The sequence below is a fragment of the Gigantopelta aegis genome, chromosome 4 (assembly GCF_016097555.1).
Source record: "Gigantopelta aegis isolate Gae_Host chromosome 4, Gae_host_genome, whole genome shotgun sequence".
NCBI classification, from domain to species: domain Eukaryota; kingdom Metazoa; phylum Mollusca; class Gastropoda; order Neomphalida; family Peltospiridae; genus Gigantopelta; species Gigantopelta aegis.
This window is the reverse complement of record NC_054702.1, coordinates 63222819-63246521: the sequence shown is the minus strand read 5'-3', so window position 1 is coordinate 63246521 and position 23703 is coordinate 63222819. Positions and strand designations below refer to the sequence as shown.

Genomic DNA, 23703 nt, shown 5'->3' with positions numbered 1-23703 from the left:
CCCCCCCCCCCCCCCCCCATCCGCGTCTGACATCTATTACTTCAGAATGCTTGTTTATACGGTAACCTTCCTCAAAAACACACAACTAAGATATTACATCTCCCTCACTAAGTCCACAAATTAGCACGACTTTTTTTATTTATCCGTCTATGGGATGGTGCATATAAAAATGCTGCATTTTCAGAGTATTTCAAAATTGAGCACGACTGGTACATCAAAGGCCATGGTATGTGCTATCCACATGTATGTGGGCAGAGTTCAGCCAGACAAGAGCAGAAAAACGTCCGATAAAAACACTAAACAAAATAAAAGATTTTACAAATAAAAAATTGTTTAAAATGTGTAATGCAACGCTGTTAAATACACCAACTCAGCCTCTGTAACACTACATAACGTTTGGACCTACACCCACCCACCCCCTCGAGCATTATGTAATATTTAAATGGCCCCTTAGGTATCAAACATGATTAGTTATTACACTGGTCTGGTGTTTGTTTTTAAACATATGCACACACACACTCACCCACTCACTCACTCACAAACACCTTTCAATTTTGGTTTGATGAAGAATTAACACTTGCATGTATCTCATAAAAGAGTTAAAATATGCTTCCTGCACATTAACAAGTGTGTTTCATCACAAAAAGACAATATAGAATGGAAAAGAAGGAATAATTTATTACACAGAAATTATGTTAGTAACAGAACATGCTGCATGACCTCCTATTAAAGACATGTCAGGATCTGTGTGGTAAAGGTAGACAAAGATTGTAGAATGATTGTTGGTGAAATGCGTCCAGTGGAACCCACTTCACAAACCCAGCCTGCTGGAGAGCTTCCTTATCTGGTGTTTTACCATAATAGTGAGGATCCTGCAATAATAAGAATTCGTTACAATTAAATGTCTTGTCTACCATACATGTATATAAACTGACTTGATGAATTAACAAGTAAATCAAAATATAGTATTCAAGATTAATCTAGTTTTTATCTTTTAATAGTAACAATTCTGCATGATTAAATGTCTCTTCTACCATAAACTGACTTGATGAATTAATTAATAATTATCCAGATATAGCATTCAGGATTAACAATTAATTAAATATTGTGTTTAAAATATTAATATGCATTCAGATGAACATTTGGAGATGCAAATATAAACCAAATTTGATTGGTCTAGGACGTGTAGTTTGTGACAAATTTATTTAAATGCAGATAAATGCAAAAATTGATACTTTCATCATCTGAAAAATAAAACATCATGACCAGCATCTTAGCATAATTGCCATTCACCTTTTGTGAACCGTGGGGAAAGAACATTTATATAAACAAAAATTAATGTTTTAAAAATTACTTGAACAAGAATAAAAAGAACATATTGTTGTTGTTCTTGTTTTTGTTCAAATAATTTTTAAAGAATTCATTTCTGTTTGTATATAAAAAAAAATTCCATTGGTCTCAAAAGTTTTTAAAATTAGGCAATGAGGTTTTTTTTGTTTTGTTTAATGATACATTGGTAATTTTGACATCTAGTCTTGGAGAGGAAACCTGCTACATTGTTTCATTAGAAGCAAGGGATCTTTTATAATGAACAATCACACAGAGAGGATAGCACATTGTGGTGCACTGGCTGGAATGAGAAATAGCCCAGTGCACCCACTGATAGGGAGTTGGGCAATTATGCTAAGAGGCTAACGACATGTAACCAGTAAACTATATCTCACCTTTTTGACTTCATCAAGGCAAGACAAAGATAGATGTATTTAACATTTAATGAATACTTGTAATCCCAAAACTTTTATTTACAGAATTTCAACTGCTTCTCTTAGTCATTAATGTGGCTATATAGCAATCTTAATGTTGTACTTGTTTAAATGTAGGAAACAAATGAACTTACAAAAACAAATATTATTTTTGTAATTTTTTAGAATTTATTTAGTAAATAATAATGAATCACCCATTTATTTTAATACAATATGTAACAGTGATTACTCGTCTAGCACCATTTTAGGAGAGTGATCATAAGCTTGGTTTGATCATGGAGAAGACTGCGTAAAGTGAATTTAAGAAGCAAAATCTAACCATGTCGTTTGGTTACATAATGAAAATAAAATCAACTTACAAGTACTAGCAAAGACATTGGCTCTCTGCATACTCCTAGAATTCCCTTTGAGGAATTATCACTTTCACCACCTGTGTAATAAAATTTATTATTAGTTAAAAGTTATTTTATAACAAGACTTAATTTTGTTTTAACCTGCATCCCATTTATCCTGTTGATTAATTATTTTATAAGTAAACTAATAGCTAATATGACACATTACACAAGCATGCATACTCAGAGGAAGGAAGGAAATGTTTTATTTAACAATGCACACAACACATTTCATTTACGGTTATATGGCATCGGACATATGGTTAAGGACCACATAGATATGGAGAGAGGAAACCCGCTGTCGCCACTTCATGATCTACAGCCTTTGATGTACCAGTCGTGGTGCACTGGCTGAAGCGAGAAATGCATACTCAGAGAAAAGAAGAGCTATGCTGTCATGTAACTACATGTAGAATGGGAAACAGAGGACTCATTTGAAGATTTCGAGCCATTGCATTGGCTGTTGGGAAATTTGGACCAGTCTATTGTAATGGGGGGGAAAAGAGATTAGTGAGAGGTCAGCTTAAGTTAAAAGGAAATACCCAATCATGTGCCCAGGACAGGCGTGCACTACAACATCTTGTTCTGAATGTGCATGTTAAACACTCAGACCTGACCTGACAACCATACATACTTGTATGTTTAACATTCCTTCTGGATTTTGTAAAACTAGAACAGCAAAGTGAAGATGGCTTAATTTGAATGCCATATGAAGATTAGTAAAAACCTAAATCAATCCACATATCTGCTAGACATTTTTTTTAATAAGTAGGTAGGGAACTTAGTCCAAGAACAGATTCCTCGACATTCAACACTTTAAAATATATTCCTTAAGCCTATTTCATTTAGAGCATACATATTAATTGGGCCTACATGATTTCTTGTCTTGGTAGGTTAAAATTATTTTTAACAATTAAGTTTCTTTATATTTGTTAACAATAAACATTTTTGCCTTACTTTGGTATCACATTTATAAACTCAGAACTGGCCTCGATGGGGTCGTGGTTAAGCCATCAGACATAAGGCTGGTAGGTAAAGGGTTTGCAGCCTGGTATACCGGCTCCCACCCAGAGCAAGTCTTAATGACTCACTGGGTAGGTGTAAGACCACAACAAGTCTCAAATCACCTTGACCTCATGCATGCGGCAGCAAGCCTCTGAGAATTCACAATTTGTGTAAACCATTTACGGGTTATGCAAAAACTAAGAAAGAAAGAAATGTTTTATTTAACGACACACTCATCACATTTTATTTACGGTTATATGGCGTCGGACATATGGTTAAAGGAGAGGACAATTAAGGCATTTGGCCTGGTATGAATATTCAACGATATATAATAAACATTATTGCTTAATATCAACACATATAATCATATAGTTAATTAATAAAACGGTTAAATGTGACGGCTATTATATATAACGGGCGCAGCCATTTTGTACCATCTCAGTGAGTACGCCCTCTGGCGAGCTGATGGTTACGTAATACTTAACGCGTAACGTCAGGAATGAGCCTTAGAACTAGAGAAACACAATCTACCTGGTTTTTGCGGGATGATAAATAGTCATACATTGCAATGTTCTGTAATAATACACATCCCAGTAAGTCAGCAATAAGTATATCCAGCACTATATATATTATTTTTTAATACAAAAATAAAATACCATTGTCAAAGTGGCTACATAACAAGTCGAAACAATTAACAATGTTTTGCCCATGCATTAACCTACATACTGAAATCATACATGGAGTGTTTTCTTAGTTAATTGGTCTATGCTGTTAGTTGCTTCTACCTGTGATTCCTGACTGACAGGTGTGTATTTGATTGGTAACCAGACGAGCCAATTAATTGACGCTGTCTAGACACAAAAATACATACCGGTATTGTGGAATATTACCTGTCGTCCCTAAAATTGTAATGCACATGGTTTATTACTGTAAATACAATATCAATTATCTAAACCTATAAAAATAAAACTATTGATTAAGTAGGCTTTTCCATCTAAAACCACAGAATTGACCAATTACGTAGTCCCAAAGAAAAGAAAATTATCACTTGGGTATCGTGGGTTGTTGTTTTTGCTCCAACATAGCATATCAATAGGCCTAATAGTGTACATTTTTCCTTTGGATTATTAAACAAAGAAAAATACTATAACCCCATTTTGTTCCATTAATGCAACTTGAAATATATTTAGTTAAATAGTTTATTATATTATTACGTCATTTATGCTGTTTTACAAGTCAGGTTGATCAAAGAGAAGCGCATTGTCAAAAATTACTGCTTTTGTTTACACTGTACATACAGGAGATGGTCAGGAGCTGACTTCACTTCGCACCAAGCTATCCCACCGGACGTGACAAAAACAAAACAAAATGGCTTGCCCCCAGTTAGCAGGAATAATCATGTTTTTTTATTAACTCTAAAATTACGCGTTTTTCATTTGCTAAAGTGTCAGTATGTGTTGGTTGTCCGGGTATGCATCTTTCCAACACATAAGGCTCTTGTTTGAGTTGATCCTACCTTTAAGGACCACACAGATATTGAGAGAGAAAACCCGCTGCCTCCACTTCATGGGCTACTCTTTTCATTTAGCAGCAAGGGTTCTTTTATATGCAACATCCCACAGACAGGGTAGTACATATCACAGCCTTTGATATACCAGTCCTGGTGCACTGGCTGGAACAAAACATAGCCCAATGGGCCAACCGACAGGGATCGATCCCTGACCGACCGTGCATCGAGCAAGCGCTTTACCTCAGGGGTACGTCCCGCCCCCATGCAAAAACTAATTCAGGTAACAATTTAATTTTTAGGTAACCCATCATGAATATGTAAAGGATGTCATAAATTCTATGTGCAAACGAAAACGTGGTTAAGCAAACTATACTTATGCAAGCGATGCATGAACGTAACTTTTGTCTCGCAATTTTCTGAGGCCTGGGACAGGGCAATTAAGGGGTGGAAATGAAGACTCACCTGGTGCACACTCATAACAAATATGAAAGTCATCCATTTAAGGATTCCAGAACTAAAGGCAATTAGAGAAACTTGAACCAAACGTGAACCAAGTTTCTAAATGACCTTGATCTCGCCCTGGGGTCATACTGCACTATTACACTGGTAAACACAAATTCCAAAATAGTAAACCCAACCATTAAAGGATTTAAGTATTAAAGCAGATAAACTTTAACCAAACTGTAAAGTAACATCTAAATGACCTTCACTTTCTCACATAATCACTATCATAGGCCTAGGACTGTACACTATGACTTGGTAAATATCCACACTAAATATGAAAGCCAATGATTCATTAAATGAGAGTTAAATACATGTACATCAGATAAACATTAACAAAAATCTTAATCAAATTCTAAATGACTTTAATTTTGCCACAGGGTCATATTCATGTAGTTGAAAGATATCACTTGGTGAACAGCTATGCTACAGATGAAAGTCATAATCCAGCTTAAATTAAATACAATTCTGCAAATCTGTCACAAAATATTTCCAACATAAACTAGAAGGATGTCTGCAAATACAGGGGTCAAAGCAAAAAGAAAAATGTATTCATAGATAAACTTTAACCAAACTTTAAATGGACTTTAAACAAACGCTGACATGATCATACAGCTGGATGGAAATCATCATTCTATTAAATCACATTATATACAAGTCAAAAAGCTAATTATTTTTTATTTTTAAAATCAAACAAAAGATAACACTGTAGACACAAATTCTGGTGTCAATACAAAATTAGATAATAGTATATTAATCATTCTAGAGGCAAAAACAAAAGTTTGGCTTTTAATATTTTAACATCAACCAATGTGTAGCTGTGGTAACAGCAATGAAATGAAAGAATTACTATGAGTTAAGCTGACTGCATATGTATGTACATGTACATTTATGTGTAGTGAGTCTGTGACACTGATAGAAAACAATACACTTCGTACTTCGTACCCATCATGACAGGAGAACCGGTCTTAGTGAAGTGTTCGTACAGCTCCTCCATGTGGGAGTCCAGCTCAGATCCTTGATGGACGTGGACGATCCTGCAAGGAACCTAAATTAAATATCACATCTGCAGAGCAAAACCTTTAAAGTTAGTTTAGGTTATTTAATGACACCATTAAAGTTAGTTTAGGTTATTTAATGACACCATTAAAGTTAGTTTAGGTTATTTAATGACACCATTAAAGTAGAAGGGCGAGACGTAGCCCAGTGGTAAAGCACTCGTTTGATGCACGGTCGGTTTGGGATCGATCCCCATTGGTGAGCCCATTAGGGGGATTTCTCACTCTAGCCAGTGCACCATGACTGGTACATCAAAGGCTGTGGTATGTGCTATCCTGTCTATGGGATGGTGCATATAAAAGATCCCATGCTGCTAGTCGAAAAGAGTAGCCCATGAAGTGGCAACAGCAGGTTTCCTCCCTCAATATCTGTGTGGTCCTTAACCATGTGTTAGATGCCATATCACTGTAAATAATATGTGTTGAGTACGTCGTTAAATAAACCATTTCCTTCCTTCCATTAGAGTACACCAACTTATTAATCATTGGCTATTGGATGTCAAACATAAGGTTATTGTAACATGTAGGAGAAACCTGCTATATTTTTTCTATTGGCAGCAAAGGATCTTTTATATGCACTTTCCACAGGTAGGACAGCACATACCATGGCCATGAGGCACTATTTGGGATGGTAATAAAACCCAATCTGTGAATAGGTCCACTGAGATGATTCAATCCTTCAAGTTAAGCTCTTCAGCTGAGCACTCTACCAACTGAACTAGATCCTGCCCCAGCGACATCTTTAAAGACACGGACGATAATTATTAAGCAGTGTAAAATATCTTCTCATATCTTAGTAATCACTAAATTACATACAACTACTGGCTTAAATTATAATACATTTTGGCTATACTCAATGTGTTTGTGGTCATACTGTTATGTTGTTTATGGTAGCACAAAATGCATTTTATGTGAACTAAAAAGGTACAAACACAGTACAAGTACTAGCGAATTAGGGACAGAATGAAAGAATGAATGGATGTTTAATGACATCACAGAACAAAAGTACACATCAGCTACTGGGTATCAAACAAAGGGGAAAAAATATACAAATATGATCATGTACATTAGAAATAAAAATGATATAATTATGAAAAACCACGGAGTAAAGAGCTGTGGGGAAAAGTACAATGCAATACAAAAAAATCAAGGAAAGTATATTTTAAAATTTTGTATAGAAATCAAAATTAATTCTGAGTGTACGTGTAATTAAAACGATTCCACCACATTTCTGACACCCAAACAAAAAATTCTTGTTGGTTCCAGATGATTACACTGCACCAAAATGAGGTGCACTGTCAGCGTACACTGGCAGTGCTCACACGGAGGAGGAGGGTCCTTCCTCAAAACAAAAGAATGTGTCAAATATGTATGGCCGATGTGGGTATGGCACAAGACCACCTCATTCTTCCTGCACTGACTGTAGGAGGACTGCCATTCTCACAGTACTAGTTTGACAGAATAAAGCTTGTTCACAACCACACCATTCGAATTACCCTGCAAAGTCGAAAAGATTAAAAGACTCCATCATATGTGGTCATGTGGGATAAAAAAAAGTACACCCGAGGTGGCGGATATTTCTACCCACATTGCCACATATGATGGAGTCTTTTTCTCCCATCCATTTGATAAATAAACAATTATTTTACATGAACAAATAAAGATGGCTGATAAAGTAACTTCTTTATCTGACCATTTTATCATAAATAAACTACACTATCATATTTGCTGCTTCTGTTTCATGTGTTAAATAAAATTTAACACTGCAAATTAACAAGATAACTTTTATAATGAAGGTTTTAATAACAAAATATTGATCTAAAACTAACTAAAACTAACCAACTTGTATTAATATGACGTCATATATTACCAACAATGTATTACTACCCATGTTATAAGCAATGATATCATAGCCTATACAAGACAGATTTATTCCGCATGGGCTGACGTCATGGAATGGGCTGACATCATGGAATGGGCCTGTCTTGCATAGCTAGGGATGGGAGAAATAATGGGTAATATTATATTTAAAATCACTGTAGGGCATGGGGCAAATTCAAAGCAGACTTGGCAGCAGAATCTGCCTTTTCACAGCCATTAATGCCAACATGGCTGGTGAATTTAAACACTGCATGGTAAATAAAACAAAACTCACCCTTAGTAAAGTATGTTATTTGCTTGTGGCGTCTTAAATTGGATTTTCTTGATTAGTTTATCCTACTTAATTCTAAATAGAGAATAATACATGAGTGGCCGTTAGATACCATTTATCTCACGAGTTGTTTTAAAATGTATCTAACGAGCAAAAGCAAGTTTGATATGTTTTTAAACAACAAGCTGTGAGATAAATGGTATCTAACGGACATGAATGTATTATTCTATGTTACAAATCCTCAAAAACCAGGTTTTAAGCAAATTTTAACATCTTTTTCAACTAAAAGTTATTTACAACCATTGCACTTGTAGCGAACTTACGTGTTCCAGACACATGATTGTCAGGTTAACTATACGTCACAGTGTAATCTATTTCCACCGTGTTGTTTTTCATTTGCTGCATGGCACTGGTGACCTGTTCATCACCTAGGAGCAGCCAGTCATATGTCTTGAAATTGTTAACACACGTACGTGTGTAAACAACCATGTGTTATGAAAAATAATGCATGGTGTTCTCACCAACGGGTGTGTAAGAAACATGATTATTCTTTTGTTAATATGTCTCTACTAGTTGGACCCCTGCGTATGCTGTAACCTCACCGTGGTGCAGGGGTGTAACATTCTCTTTGAGAATGGCCAATACAGCACAAATTGAAATTTTGAGTAAAAGTCAGTATCTATCTGTGATATTTGTATTTTTGGACAGTTCTTTACACTGTGTTTTTATTTAAATCTTTTTATATTGATGTTGATCATCATTTGTTTGCATTACCATAGTTTGACACCCAATAGCCAATGTATTTTTCATGCTGGGGTGTCGTTAGACATTCATTCATTCATTCATTCTACTAGTTGGATATCTTTTTTTTACTGTAAGTAGGTTTTCAAAAACTGAAGTAATATAATTTCACACTCTATGACCAGATGACAAGTATTGCTGGTTTATTTATATCTTTACAAACTGCACATAAAACATTTTTGTTTTTGTTTTGTTCTTATGTCAAACCAAAATATAACTGCTGACCAAACAACACCAGTTAACCTTTTTTGCTGGTACATCAATGTACAAAGCTTATGTCTTAAATTGTCTGTTGCTAATGTTTTTCCATACATACTACCATGTATACAACTGTTCATAACATTCCCACATTTTAATGTGCTGGTTAGGTTTACAATTGATGTCATTTCATTTCAACTTATTTTCGTACTTATATCCAATTAAGGTTCAAGCACGCTGTCCTGGGCACACACCTCAGCTATCTGGGCTGTCTGTCCAAGACAGTGGAGTAGTTGTTAGTTGGTTAGTGGTTAGTGAGAGAGAAGAGGGTGTAGTGGCTTTACACCTACCCATTGTGCACTTAAGAACTCGCTCTGGGTTGGAGCCGGTACCGGGCTGCGAACCCTGTACCTACCAGCCTGTAGTGTAATGGCTTAACCACTGAGGCCGGTAATTCATGTCAATATACAAATAAAATAAACAATTCATTGAAAAGGAATAGAAAAGAAAGGAATGTACTTCCTAAAAGATATAGCAAGGACAAAACTAATTTTTAACTAGTTTATTTTCATCTTTTTTAATCACACTGCCATGGAACAATATGGGCTATATAGCCTATGTAATCACATAGTTTGCTATTACATGGAATGAAAAAGGAGAAGAAAGAAAAAATATGGATGCAAATAAAAAATAAGAAAACAATATATTATTAAGTGTGTTCTCCGTATGGATAAAGGGATGGTTGGAAAACATACATGTACACATGTACAAGCAGCCAAACACTCTACTTTAAGCCGTAATACCTTAGTTACAATGCAAGTACAAAGTACTTATCTCCAATGGAGAACACACTCAATGACTGTACTAAGACTGAAAAAAAAAAGATTGTATTTTCATATATAATAAGTTTCATAACCAACCTATTACTCAATCTACAATATGTTTATACCATTTGTTATGCATTCCTGTCACAATTAATTATTACACTTATGACAGTTACGGTTATGTAACCACTGCCATTGCAGTAAGCACAGTTTTCAAAATGACTTGTACAGCAATGACAGATTTCTTTACAATGGGTAGTTCAAAGTTCATTTTATTATGATTCAGTCTTTACAGTAGTGCTTGAAGAATAACAGTGGCACAAACATACATTTACTCCATATACTCTTATATCAGATGCTTAGGTATGTCTGCAGTGGGAGGCTTGGAGTCAACCCCTTCCCTGCTCCAAGAAAAAAAAATCATGGATTTTCTGGATAAGCATTACCCAACCCACCAGTCTAGACCCCCCCACCCCCCCCGCACAAGTGCCTAGTTGCTATTTATCTTTTATAATTAAGCTTAAAACATAATTTGTGGCCTTGTATTAAATGAAAACACATGGCTGCTTAAAATAAGTTAATTTGAATAATTAAACAAGTAGCTACAAGTAGGTGGCCGCAATAGACAATTTGACTAATACAATTTATAACGACAGTGCCACGCAGTTAAGGAACATGTATCACTTTCACTAGCACAACATACAGCATTATACATATATCTAGGGTCTTTCACACTTACAAAACACAAAATATGGCATTTTTAATCCCTCCTTCCCCATGTAAGGCAAACACCCTCTAAAATTACATAAAAACTGCCAATACCCCTCCGCTAGTTTTCCCCTGTCATGACCACTATTATTAAATTTTCTGTTGGTAATAAATACTTTACAAAAATTCTTATGTTAAAGAACAAAATATCAATGGATGGCTTCGTTATATTTTAAAATAAAAATAAGATCATATAAATTCTTGTTTAATATTAAAAATAATAAACTGAGTTTTAAAATATGATTTTAAGTTAAAAAATAAGCTCTATTATTATAGTAATATGATCACAGACTTTTGCTAAACTTAACTTTTAAGATATACTTTCCGTTAGCAGTGCCAGATTTATAAGGGGGCAAAGGGGGCAATTGCTCCAGGCCACCCTGCCAAAGGCCCCCCCCCCCACCTCCCACCCCCAACTAAGCACTTCCTTTATTTAAAAAATGTAATAATAATAAAATTAGTTCATTTTTTTTATTAGTCATGTAATTTAATTTCAATGTTGAGGGGCTCCCGAACCTGAAGTGCCCTGCTCCCCCCAAAGTCTAAATCCGGCCCTGATGTCAACGAGTAATACTAATGTTGGCTAACCATTTGACTGTATGGTCCCCAATATGGTCATTAATTTTAATTTTAATTGCATAAACCAAAGTAGCAGATGTTTTTAAACCCTACAACCCAAGCATCTCAAGTGACCACGCTACCAACTGAGCTCTAATTAAATCCCCATAGTGCTCCTGCCACTTATTTGCCTTACAAAATAACTTTAGCCAGGACTTTGGTGATATTTAACTTATAGATAAATGTCAGTTTACTAAAAAATATTAAAACTGCCCTTTCAAATACTGTATATATCCATTATAGGGTCAAACTTCAGAATATATCAACAGTCATCCACTACGTCAGACTCTTGGGTATTACATCAAACAAGTGGAGTTTATTAAAAACCATGACATCAAGCACTGGACACACTGACCCCAGGCAGCGACCAGGTATCAATGTCATATATCAGTGGAGTTTACACCCAAACAAACAAACATTCCACAGCCTATGAGTGTTACGTAACGGCTGACCGGGTAATCAGGCAACCTGCAGGTACACAATCAGCCTGTTATTCAAGTCGGTATTCACCAAGCTGCTGATCTGGTCTTGCCTCAATGACCTTCATTAGGTGGCTGGGGCAGACGGCAACAATAGTCTCTTGATGATTATGCTATAACCAAATGCGCAGTTTCCACGGTAAGTAAAACCTTGCCGACCAGGAGCTATATATTGTGTGGGGGTGATGTGTGTAAGTCATTGAGTCGAACACACACACAACTCAAGAAAATGCTTTTAGACTTGGAGAGTGGAACATACAGCTGTATTCAACTGCTTGCAAGACTGAAAGGTAGGCTAAAGAAGAAGAGAAAAAAACATTGCTGTGGTGGAATCCCTAGATTTGACTGTTGCAAGGAGAAATAGAGCTTGCACCAATCAAATATGGGGGTTCCTTCAAAGTACATTTCTACACTGGCTGAAGATTGGTACGTTTATAGTTAAGAAGAAGTTTTAACAGACAGGAACACTGTATACAGTCTACAGTCTACTGTCTACTAGTATGAAGATCTGCAGAGTATTGCAAAGTATATAGAGATGAAACCCACTCATAAGAGAAGAAACCAGCCTGAAGTTACACAAAACTACCATTGGCTGGCTAATGATGGAAGTCACTTGTTTTGAGCTGTATATGTATTCAATCAATCAATCAACCATTTGATTCATGCTTACATCCACTGAAGGTTCAAGCACAACTGTCGTGGGCACCTTCGCTGAGATTCCCCGGTGGATGTGTCTAAGACATGTATATGTATTTATAACGGTTGGATTGTTTTACATTTAAAGACGTTCAAAAGAAGAAGTACCTGTGTGACTAAATAGTGCATGGGTTACAATAAACCAGTGGTTTTTAATGATGATCTTGGTGGTGGTTGAGACCAAAAATAAAACTGGATTCACAAGGAGGCCGTTATATATAAATGCTGAAAACAATGTCATCATCAAATTAAATATCGTCACTTCATCATCAGAATATTTATTTCTTCCAAATACAGGTCATAGTTATGTTATAAAACTCACTTTTCTCACCTAAATGTAACTTTTTTCTGTTTTTGTGTTTTAATGGTATATCAACATATTATTTAAAAACAATATAAAATGGTAATTGCATGGGACACTTTTTTAAAGATGGATTTTTGTCTATAAACGTGTACAGAAAAAACATGCAACATAAAGGTATTTATTTTCATTAATTTAATTTAATTTTAATTAAATTAATTTTTTTGCTTATTGTTCAAACACACTGTCCTGAACACACATCCAAACCTCAACTTTGTAGGCTGTTTGTCTAGGACAGGGGTTAGTAGTGGTTATAGTGGCACAGACGTTGGTCTATAGCAGCCTGTACAGTTACACCTCCCATGGGAACTGGGAACTGGGAAACTCTATTTACGTGCCCCTATCCACGAGGGTTCAGGCACGCCCACTACGGATTTAGCCTCTGGCATCGCCAGTGGCCAACTCCGGAGCGGGGGGGGGAGGATGGGGTGAGGAAGAAGGTGTAGGGGATAATTTGGAAATGTGGTATGACCACTTAATAAAAGAAAAGAAAAAATACTTTGGGATCTACCATTAACTTCTATCTTATGTTATAATTAATATTGTTGGCACCAAGGAAAAACACTATATCATTCTATTTTGTTAACTATATAATTAGTAGGTGCATATTAAATTAATTTTTCAGTCGGGCATATCTAAATAATTATACTATACTGTTAATTTAATCAATTATTATGCTTGATTGCTTATTCAGCTTATGCCCTGGAGGATAAAGGATTCGCAAAGGGGGGAACCCCGCGCCACAGTCAATCAGGCGCTCCAACAGGCGGGTGGCCCATTCCGGTCAGTCCGGATTTCCACGGGGGGGCATTCCGGGGGGGGGGGGGGGGGGGAGAGGCCTCCTAACAGGCATCCCTACCGGCCCAAACCGCCAACGCCCTATCGCACCTGAATAGCACCCTACCACGGCGTCCCCCCCATCCCCCCCCCCCCCCCCCCAGGTTATCCATACAACACAGGTGGGCCATACTTAGAATGGTATGAATGATATGAAAATGAATATGAGAAAAACCCGCAAGCCGCCGTCCGGAGTGGTGGTGAAACGTATGTGACACTGTCGTTGTTGTTGTTTTTTTATATATTGGGTGATCCGATAATTGGGAGGTGTCCTCGCTGTTCTCCTCAAGCATCTGTGAGCTCTACACCCAAGGGGGTGCGCCACCTATACGGATGACAAACGTCATTGCTATATAAACCTCGGTGTCACCCAAGGAACCACCTCCCATGTGAGCTGCTGAAACTTGCTCTGGGTTATATAACTTGTAACTGGTACAAGCTAGTGGCTTATAACCACTAAGCCAAGGCTGGTCATACAATGTATTACAGTGTTTTCCTTTGAAATTTGGCAAGGCATTGTAAACTAAACACTTTTGGGGCATTTTCACCATTTTCAAGGCACTTTCTTTTCATTAAAGACAGAAAATTAATTCAAATAAAAATAAATGTAATTAATGTGCTTGCTTATATAACAGGCATATTTTATTAATTTATTTAATACATTTTTTGTATGTTTTATAAAGGCAATTTTATAATTAATTATTAAAAAGGCTTGCTTTAATTAATCTTAGGGCAGAATGGCACTGATTATGGCAAGAAGACACTAGTTAAAAAAAAAAGAAGAAGATTTAAAGTTTGTTTTGTTTAACAGTACCACTAGAGCACATTGATTTATTAATCATTGGCTACTGGATGTCAAACATAAAGTCTTACAGAGGGAACCTGCTATATTTTTCTATTAGTAGCAAGGGATCTTTTATATGCACCACCCCAAAACACAGGACAGCACATACCATGGCCTCCAACATACCAGTCATGGTGCACATATTCATAACAATGTCACAAATCTGTAGACTTTTTACTGGCCTTGGTGGTGTAGTAGTTAAACCATCGGACATAAGACTGGTAGGTACTGAGTTCGCCTCCTGATAATGGCTCCAACCGATCGCAAGTTTAAGAACTCAATGCCTGACTTCTCACTGACTAACCACTAATAATGAATCCATGTCCTGGATAAACAGCCCAGACAGTATGCTTGAACTTAACTGGATATATAAGAACAAAAATAACTATAAATGAATTAATATAGACTGTTTAGTTGTACATAATAATAACAGGGGACAATATTTCAAAATCTTAGATTACTGGAAATTGGACATGTAATTTAATATTTTTAGCACTTAAGGTTATCAATTATTCGGCTACATGGATTATATTTACATGACTTAATCAATTATCTCAAACCTGCATTGAAATTAATTATCTTCTGAAGTTAGTAATGTTTAATTTCAGAACATGTAACAGTTCACCACAAAACCAGCTGGCAGTTTGAATGAATTTTAGATTAAGAACATTACATATAAGTGACAAATGAACAGAATGATAGTTCACTTAAAATGTTGTGCTTTGTAAACTCAGGTACACAGTTTAAATTACTGCTAGGTATACAAGTTGTGTTTAACTTACATAGTGGTAATGGTATACAGTAATAAAAAAGAAAGAACTATCTTAACATAGCGTGTTTCCTCTCTAAAACTACAGGTATATGTAAAAATTACTAAATGATTGACATTCAATAGCATAAGCGATGATTACTAAATAAGTGTGCTCTAGAGGTTTTGTTGAACAAAATCAAACTTTAACTCTAGATAAGGCAGAATAAACATTTGAAATCAATTTGAAAATTGAAAAGTAAATGGTTGTGTGTTATGCTGATGACTCAGCTTGTGTATGTCATTTACACTTGGCAATATTTTCAAGGGGCATCCTTTCATATACCTCCTCTTTGTCCCCTCCGGAACACTCTACTGCAAATAATTTTTAAATTAAAACAATGATTGAAGCTTGTGTAATTTTGTCATTATTCCTTACAACCAAACAAATATATAGGGTTCCATGGATAACAACTAATATAATTGTGAGCATAGAACAGTGGAAATGTCATGTTTTCAGGCCAGCTCCTTTTCCCAAATGTCTCCATTGTTTTGCTCCAGCATCTCATCTCATATACCTATGCAATCAGTGATAAAGGGAATCCCAAGCCACACTGTAAAAATAGTTTATACCAATCACTAAATGATCTATAAACTACTCACATTGAAAAACATGGTCTATAAACTACTCACATTGTAAAAATGGCCTATACACTCACATTGTAAAAATGGTCTATACAAAGGAAGATTTCGAAAGTGCCAATCCACTGCTTGGATCCACAAAAACTGTCTGGTTTGTCCTGCATAGCAACAAGAGCGGCCTGTATGTCTGGCAGAGATGGAACGTCTCTCAGTGATGAGGACTTCCCGTCTTCAAGCCACTTATTTCTTATCCATGAACAGATTGTCTGCAGGGTCCTGTATCCACAACCCCAGCCCTGTAAACAAAACATTGTGGAAATAGCCAGACAGCAAAATAAGCAATACTATTACTGTACCAAGCTTAACAAATATATAATATTGCTGGCTGTAACCAGAGTGTAACCAGAGTAAAATCTGCTTGAATGTTTTCCAAAAAATGTATTCATGTACTTTGTTTTGTTTTTGTTTTCAAATTTATGGTTAAATCTGCATTAGATATCACCCCCAAAGGAGTATGAATGGTCTGAATAATAAATAAAAACCATATTACCTAATAGCAGTATATCTTATTAAAATTCTGGGTCACGTTATATTCGAAATCGCAATAATTATACTAATTTACTCCATAGTACTACATTTCTACTAGGTGCAGGATTTAGCTCAGTCGGTTGAGTGCTCGCTTGAGGTGCTTGCGTCGCAGGATCGAATCACCTCGGTGGATCCATTCAACTGATTGGGGGTTTTCTTGTTCCAACCAGTGCAAAACAACTGGTCAAAAGCCGTGGTAAATGTGTTTTCCTGTCTGTGTGAAAGTCCATATAAAAGATCCCTTGCTGCATTTGGCAAAATGTAGAGGATTTCCTCTGATGACTATGTGTCAGAATGACTAAATGTTTGACATCCAAAAGCCAATGATTAATTAATCAATGTGCTCTAGTGGTGTCATTAAACAAAACAAAAAAAACTTTTCTACTACCCCAGTATATATTTTTATTTTTTCATCATCAGATATATTTTAGCCAATTCTCATAATCTGGGAATGTATCATTCTTTATTGTATAAATAACTAAACTTGTATAATTATTTTAAATTATGGAGTGAGTGCATGGTCTTAAACTTTGTTCATGTAAGCCTTTTACATAGATATAAAATCTATTTTTAAAATACCAAGTAACATTTATCTTGTTTCACAACACCAAGAGCTATATTCTAAGAGAACATTGATTTATTATTAATAATCGGCTATTGGATGTCAAATATTAAAAAATTCCAACACATAGTCTTCAGAGGAAACTTGCATTTTTCCATTAGCAAACTGGATTGTACTGTACTGGATTGTACTGTACTTCCCAACATCGGTCAACAGGCTGGTAGGTACTGGCTTCGGATCCCAGTCAAGGCATGGGATTTTTAATCCAGATAACGACTCCAAACCCTGAGTGAGTGCTCCGCAAGGCTCAATGGGTAGGTGTAAACCACTTGCATCGACCAGTGATCCATAACTGGTACAACAAAGGCCATGGTTTGTGCTGTCCTGCCTGTGGGAAGTGCAAATAAAAGATCCCTTGCTGCTAATCGGAAAGAGTAGCCCATCAAGTGGCGACAGCAGGTTTCCTCTCGATATCTGTGTGGTCAATAACCATATGTCTGATGCCATATAACCGTAAATAAAATGTGTTGAGTGCGTCGTTGAATAAAACATTTCTTTCTTTCTTTTTTCCCAATAATTTTATATACATGTACAAAAATCTATTTGTATTAGGAAATAAATAAATAAAACATTACAATGAGCAGAAACTATATACAGACACTGATATTCTAAAAAAAAAAAAATGTGTGGCAGCAAAAAATTGGCAGCAAAATCCCTTTAAAAAAAAAGTAAAATAAAATAAAAACATTGACATCTTAAAGACAACATATTTTATATAGTTACATGTATTTACTGGGAAAAAAAAAGAGAGAAAAAATATTAACCCTGTCATCCTGACCATCACAGCCATAGTGAAAATACTGGTAGCTCCCTGTAACCATGGAAACATCTGGTCCCAGAGGCTTCAAGCCCTCATGGACATTGACAAGTAGATCTGTCATGAGAGAAATCTGAAAAATAGTTACGTTAATTTATTAAAGGGACATTCCTCAGTTTGCTGCATTGTAAGATGTTTCCGACTAATAAAATATTTCTACGATTAAACTTACATATTAAATATATTTTCTTGCTTAGAATATCAGTGTTTGTACCTATATTCAATGTGTTTCTGGTCATGTTAATATTTGTAAGAAGCCCAAACTGGATTTTCTCTTCAAATAAGTTCGTACGTACGAAAAAATATATTTAGGAAATAAAATGAAATTTAACCTAATACAAATATTAGAACGATCAGAAACATGTTTAATATACAGCCGCTAATATTTTATGCAGAAAAATATATTTGATATGTAATTAGAATCGTTAAAAAGTCTCTGTTAGTCGATAACATCTTAAAAATTGCAGCAAACTCAGGAATGTCCCTTTAAATAAAAGACTACGTGATAGGCGTCATGAACATATTGCAGGTACGTGACAGTAACCATGGATATTACGGACATACTATCTTGGACAACAACTGCGAATTTAATTAAGGTATTTATGGATAATCGAAGAATTTAATTCTTACAAGTTTCTTTATGCACTGATGCTATATATGGTTATACTCATCGAAATACTTTAACTTGATTGCATATGCTAAAAGCTCTCTTCAAGTCAATGACTGCTTTCAAAGTTGACAAGTATAAGCTGATAATACCATTTTATCTAAAAACTGACTTCTACTATCATTACTCAGTTCAAGATGATATGTTCTGATTTTCATACTCGTTCTTTGAAATTCTATCCTTTGTTTACTTTACTTATTTCAACTTAAGATTGCCCATTGTGAACTTGATATGTTTTACATAGAAAGCATAACAAAAAGACCTTTTGCAGAAAATTACTAAAATGGATTTATCGGTTTTTGCATCTGAACTCTTCACATATACACAGTGTTTTGGTTTTGAGGAGTACAACCATGGTCTTGCACTCACATCAGTTCAGTCTGAGGGATACAAAACACTACATCCCTCGCTTAAACAAACTGTATTTTTACTTGTTTTTATATTTTTAAAAAGTAATTGATGATGAAGAGGAAAGGAAAGCAATGTTTGTTTAACGAAACCTCAGCACATTTTAAACTAGGGTATTTGATGTCCAACATATTATGTTTATGTTGACGTTTGTTTTGTTTAATGACACAACTAGAGCACATTGATTTATTCATCATTGGTTATTGGATGTCAAACATTTGGTAATTTTTACATTAGTCTTAGAGAGGAAACCCGCTACATTTTTCCATTAGTAACAAGGGATCATTTATATGCACCATCCCACAGACAGGATAGCACATACCACGGCCTTTGATATACCAGTCATGGTGCATTGGCTGCAACAAGAAATAGCCCAATGGGCCCCCTGACAGGGATCAATCTGAGACCAACCGCGCATCGAGTGAGCGCTTTACCAATGGGCTACGTACCACTCCCCCCTCCCGATGAAAGAATGTTATACGGAAACCCGTTACATTTTCCATTACCAGGTAGCAGCAAGGGATCTTTTATACCAGTACCGGTATGCATATTCCTATAGACAAGACAGCACATACCAGTCTTGTTGAAACCCACACCTCTACACACACACGCTCGCACACACACTGGGGAAATTAGAAAATAGAAAAAGGTGAACGGGTCCACCGACGGCATTCGATCCTTCGACCCAAGCATGTCATGCGAGAGTTCAGTGACTGAATTATATTTTAAAGTATTAATTAATTAATAACTAATCGTTACTTTAAACAGTAAAATGTGCCAGCTGTCGGATCCACATCCATGTTATCGGTGGAAATTAGGACGTAATTAGGCTAGTTGTTAGTACTTTCCTCCGTGCAGTTAAGAAGCACCCTAGTACAGTTTCCCTAATACAGGTAGTAATAAATTTCTGTGTCAAGGTTCGAGTTGCACATTTATGGACTAAAACCAGCTGCACCTCAGATTAGTAATAGTATGTGACAGTGTTTATTTGTGCAAATCTTATTATGTTTGGGGGTTTTCTCAATAAATTAATATCCTTAAAGGAAACATGTCACGTAAACCATATTTGGCACCAACCATGTACAATTAATTATAAATTGAATCACCTAAAAAAATTTTTTATAAAAAATTAATTACTTAAAATATCTCCATAAAAGAACCCCAGATACGAGCTCTTAGCGGAAATTGCCGATCTTTAATGAGCAGGGCAATCACGAGGTCCGTGACGTCAGAGACGCGTCGCTTGATCTGAAGCCTTACACTTAAAAGCATTAGTCCGTACCACTCATAAAGAATCTAAGACTTGCACAGCTTACCAAAACAATGAGTGTTCGTTCGCAAAACGTTTTGCCGTATCAATATGAGCTGTTAGTAAATGAAGAAAGACACACATTTACTGATGAAAAAACGGATAGCGAGTCGGAGGGTGGTGCCAGACCAGACCGGTCGACCAATTTACAGCCCGGAGTCCGAAAGTAACCCGGAGACAAAACCAAAACTCGGATGCTAATGCCGAGGTGTATACTGTTCATATTTAGCATAAAGATACACCTCGATATGATGTATTTAAATATGTAAAAAATATAAATGTAGGACAAACATTTTTTGGTGGGTTTTTTTTTATAGAAAATATCGCATTTTTTATGTTCGGGCTGTACATAATGAAATCTGTATGCACAGTGTAACCAAACGCTCTAATTTACGACAAGGCGCTTCACTTTCATTAACCTGGCTTGTAAAACAACATAAATGACTTGAGAGTATAATCAACTTTTAAACTAAATATATTTCTATTTGCATCAATAGAACGAAATGGGGTTATAGTATTTTTCTCTCATAAAAAAGTAGCATATTATTAGGCCTATTGGTAGGGGCGTTAGAGTAAAAACGACCACTCACGATACCCAAGTGATAATTTTCTTTTCTTTGGTACTACGTAATTGGTCAGTTTTGTAATTTTAGATGGGGAAAGTCTACTTAATCAAGGGTTTTACAGCATTATTTACAGTAATGAAGCAGGGCGGCTGATAATGTCCATTAACATTGTACTATAGTCGCGATAGGTTACGCCACAATACCCTGTGATCTTAAAAAAACTGGCACGTATTTTGTACGTATGTCTAGACCGTGGTAATCACTTACCTGGTCGATACCCTGCAATATACACCTGCCAATCAGGAATCACATGTGCAGGCCACGGAAAGAAAGGACCAATTAACTAAAACAACACTCCGATTCTCAAGTCAGCCCGTGGATGAAACATAATAGTTATTTCGACACCGACAGTAGTGGTTTATTTTGTATTGAACTTCGTGTTGCTTTGGGGCTTCGGGCGATGAGGAACGTTTTTGTGACGTATTCCGCCCGAAGATTAAAAACATTATTTAAAATTATTATTGTTTTCTACACGTTTTTTAAAAACATATTTAAATACATCGTACTGAGATGTATCCTCATGCCAAATCCCATGTTTGTATATGCCATATTTAATTACTTGTTGACGTTTCCTTCTTCGGACGGTGAATACAGATTTTGTTATGTAGGCCTACAGCCCTAACATGAAAAATCTTCTTTTTTTTCCAATTTTTTTTTAAATAAAACATTCTACATTTTTGTTTTAACATATATAAATACATCATGCTGAGGTGTATCTTTGTGCCAAATATGTACAATGTACACCTCGGCATTCGCAACCGAGTACTGTTTTTGTCTCCGGGTAACGTTCGGGCTCCGGGCTGTAAATAGGCTGACACCAAAGTACTATGCGGTGTTGGTGTCCAATCTTTTCTTTTGCGATAAAATACACGCGTCTTTCTTCGGATACAATCCTTTGGAAAACCATAAAAAGACAATCCCGATCGTTTAAACTGTTTATTTTTACACCCAAAGGCCGCGCAGTACGGCACTGTTGGACTGGGACTGGGAAACTCTTTTTACGTGCCCCTATCCACAAAGGTTCAGGCACGCCCACCACGGATTTAGCCTCTGACTTCGCCAGTGACTAACTCCGGAGCAGGAGGGGGGGGGGGGGGGTAAGTTTGAGGTGGGCGGAATTTGGAATAAAGCCATTTAGTAAGGTCGACGCGAGCGCGGACCAAATAGCAGACACTTCGTAAACTTGAAGTACACCGAGTGGGAGCCGTGCTCTGATTGGCTGAATTTCGATTCCTCGGTGAAGCCTGTATTTTACCTAAGTCTACAAAGAGTAACTGCATCCAAAACATGTCCGGACTCTAAAATTTAACCAAAAATAGTTAAGACTGCTCAGCCAAAAGGTTTTTAAGGTGATTTTGAGCAATTGAACGGGCGCCAAAATAAAATGCGTTAGACTACTTATAAAAAAATAAACATAAGAATTTTGAACTGCTTCCAAAAAGTTTAAAGTCTAACTAGCCAAAAAAAGAGGTTGGTACTCACGGAGGTAAAGGTTGTTATCTAGGGGGTTCCGATGTAGTCTTGGATGTCAAGGTGCGGGAGGAACTGCCGGTAATCGGAGTCTGCTAGCGACCTGGTGATTGGACGGTAGTGTGGACCCGCGACGGTTTTCAGGACACGATGTAATGTCGGGTTGTCCATCTCCTGTAGTAGCAGACCTTGATTAAATTTCCCGTTCCGGCGGATGGTTACGCACACTGCGTTCTGTCCCTCCCGCATCTTGAGCCGGTGCACCGCGAATTCCCCCTCGTTGAGTCCGTCGGGTAGTGGTTGATAAGCCTGCTCCTTGGGGCGGCTAATCAGATGGCGTACATCGGAGAGGTTCGTCTTCACCAGCTGCTGGTAACGCTGTTGGAGACGGCCGGCCTGCAGTGACCACCATCCCTCTGGTTCTGTCCTCGGCTGCGGCGGTTTGGAGGGGCGAGTTGGCTTGGGTGGTGTTGAACTCGGGGGAGTGTTCGCCTTCCTCCTCTTCACAACTGGCTCCTTCCGGGCCTGCGCCTCAACGGGTGTCGTCGGTAGGGTCGGCGATACGTCCGGAGGCGCTTGAGTAGGAGTAGGTGTCGGAGGCCGATTGGACGGGGTGACACAGATGGCTGTGTCAGGCTCGTCCAATTCGTCGTCTTCCAGTGGGACGGTAGCCGAGACAGCCGGGGCCGGAACCTCTTCCATCTGGGTCGTCTTCTTCTGGTGAGCGGTGTTCGGCGGTCTAACAGAAGGAGTCGCCGCCGGCGGTTTAGCCACCGGTTTTGATCCCCCCCCCCCCCCCCCCCCTGCGCCGCCGCTGGCACACGTCTCCTCTTCCTCCACCTTCCTTTCTTCTGAATCCGGTCTTCGTACACCAAGGTCACGGTTGCCCGTGACCCGGTATTCAATCAGCATTCCATAGGTATTCATCAGTCCCCCCAGGTGGGGGGGCAGATCGAGAGAGCAAGGGCTAATGTCCGTCGTCATCGAGATATTAGATTG

General features: G+C 37.1%; 1 protein-coding gene across 2 annotated transcripts; it reads right to left on the bottom strand.

Annotated features, from left to right (window-relative positions):
• Positions 1 to 660: 660 nt before the first annotated feature.
• Positions 661 to 22856, bottom strand: LOC121370900 (ufm1-specific protease 1-like). Of its 2 annotated transcripts, none has more exons than XM_041496432.1 (6): positions 22717 to 22856; positions 18172 to 18297; positions 16275 to 16493; positions 6117 to 6219; positions 2123 to 2193; positions 661 to 872 (listed from the first exon to the last, which is right to left on the bottom strand). In XM_041496432.1, exons 2-6 carry the CDS (start codon positions 18286 to 18288, stop codon positions 738 to 740), a joined length of 645 nt encoding a protein of 214 aa, XP_041352366.1. In that variant the 5' UTR covers positions 18289 to 18297; positions 22717 to 22856; the 3' UTR covers positions 661 to 737. The 2 variants fall into 2 exon arrangements, with proteins under 2 accessions (XP_041352366.1, XP_041352365.1); XM_041496431.1 differs by lacking the exon at positions 22717 to 22856 and adding an exon at positions 20059 to 20133.
• Positions 22857 to 23703: the final 847 nt, after the last annotated feature.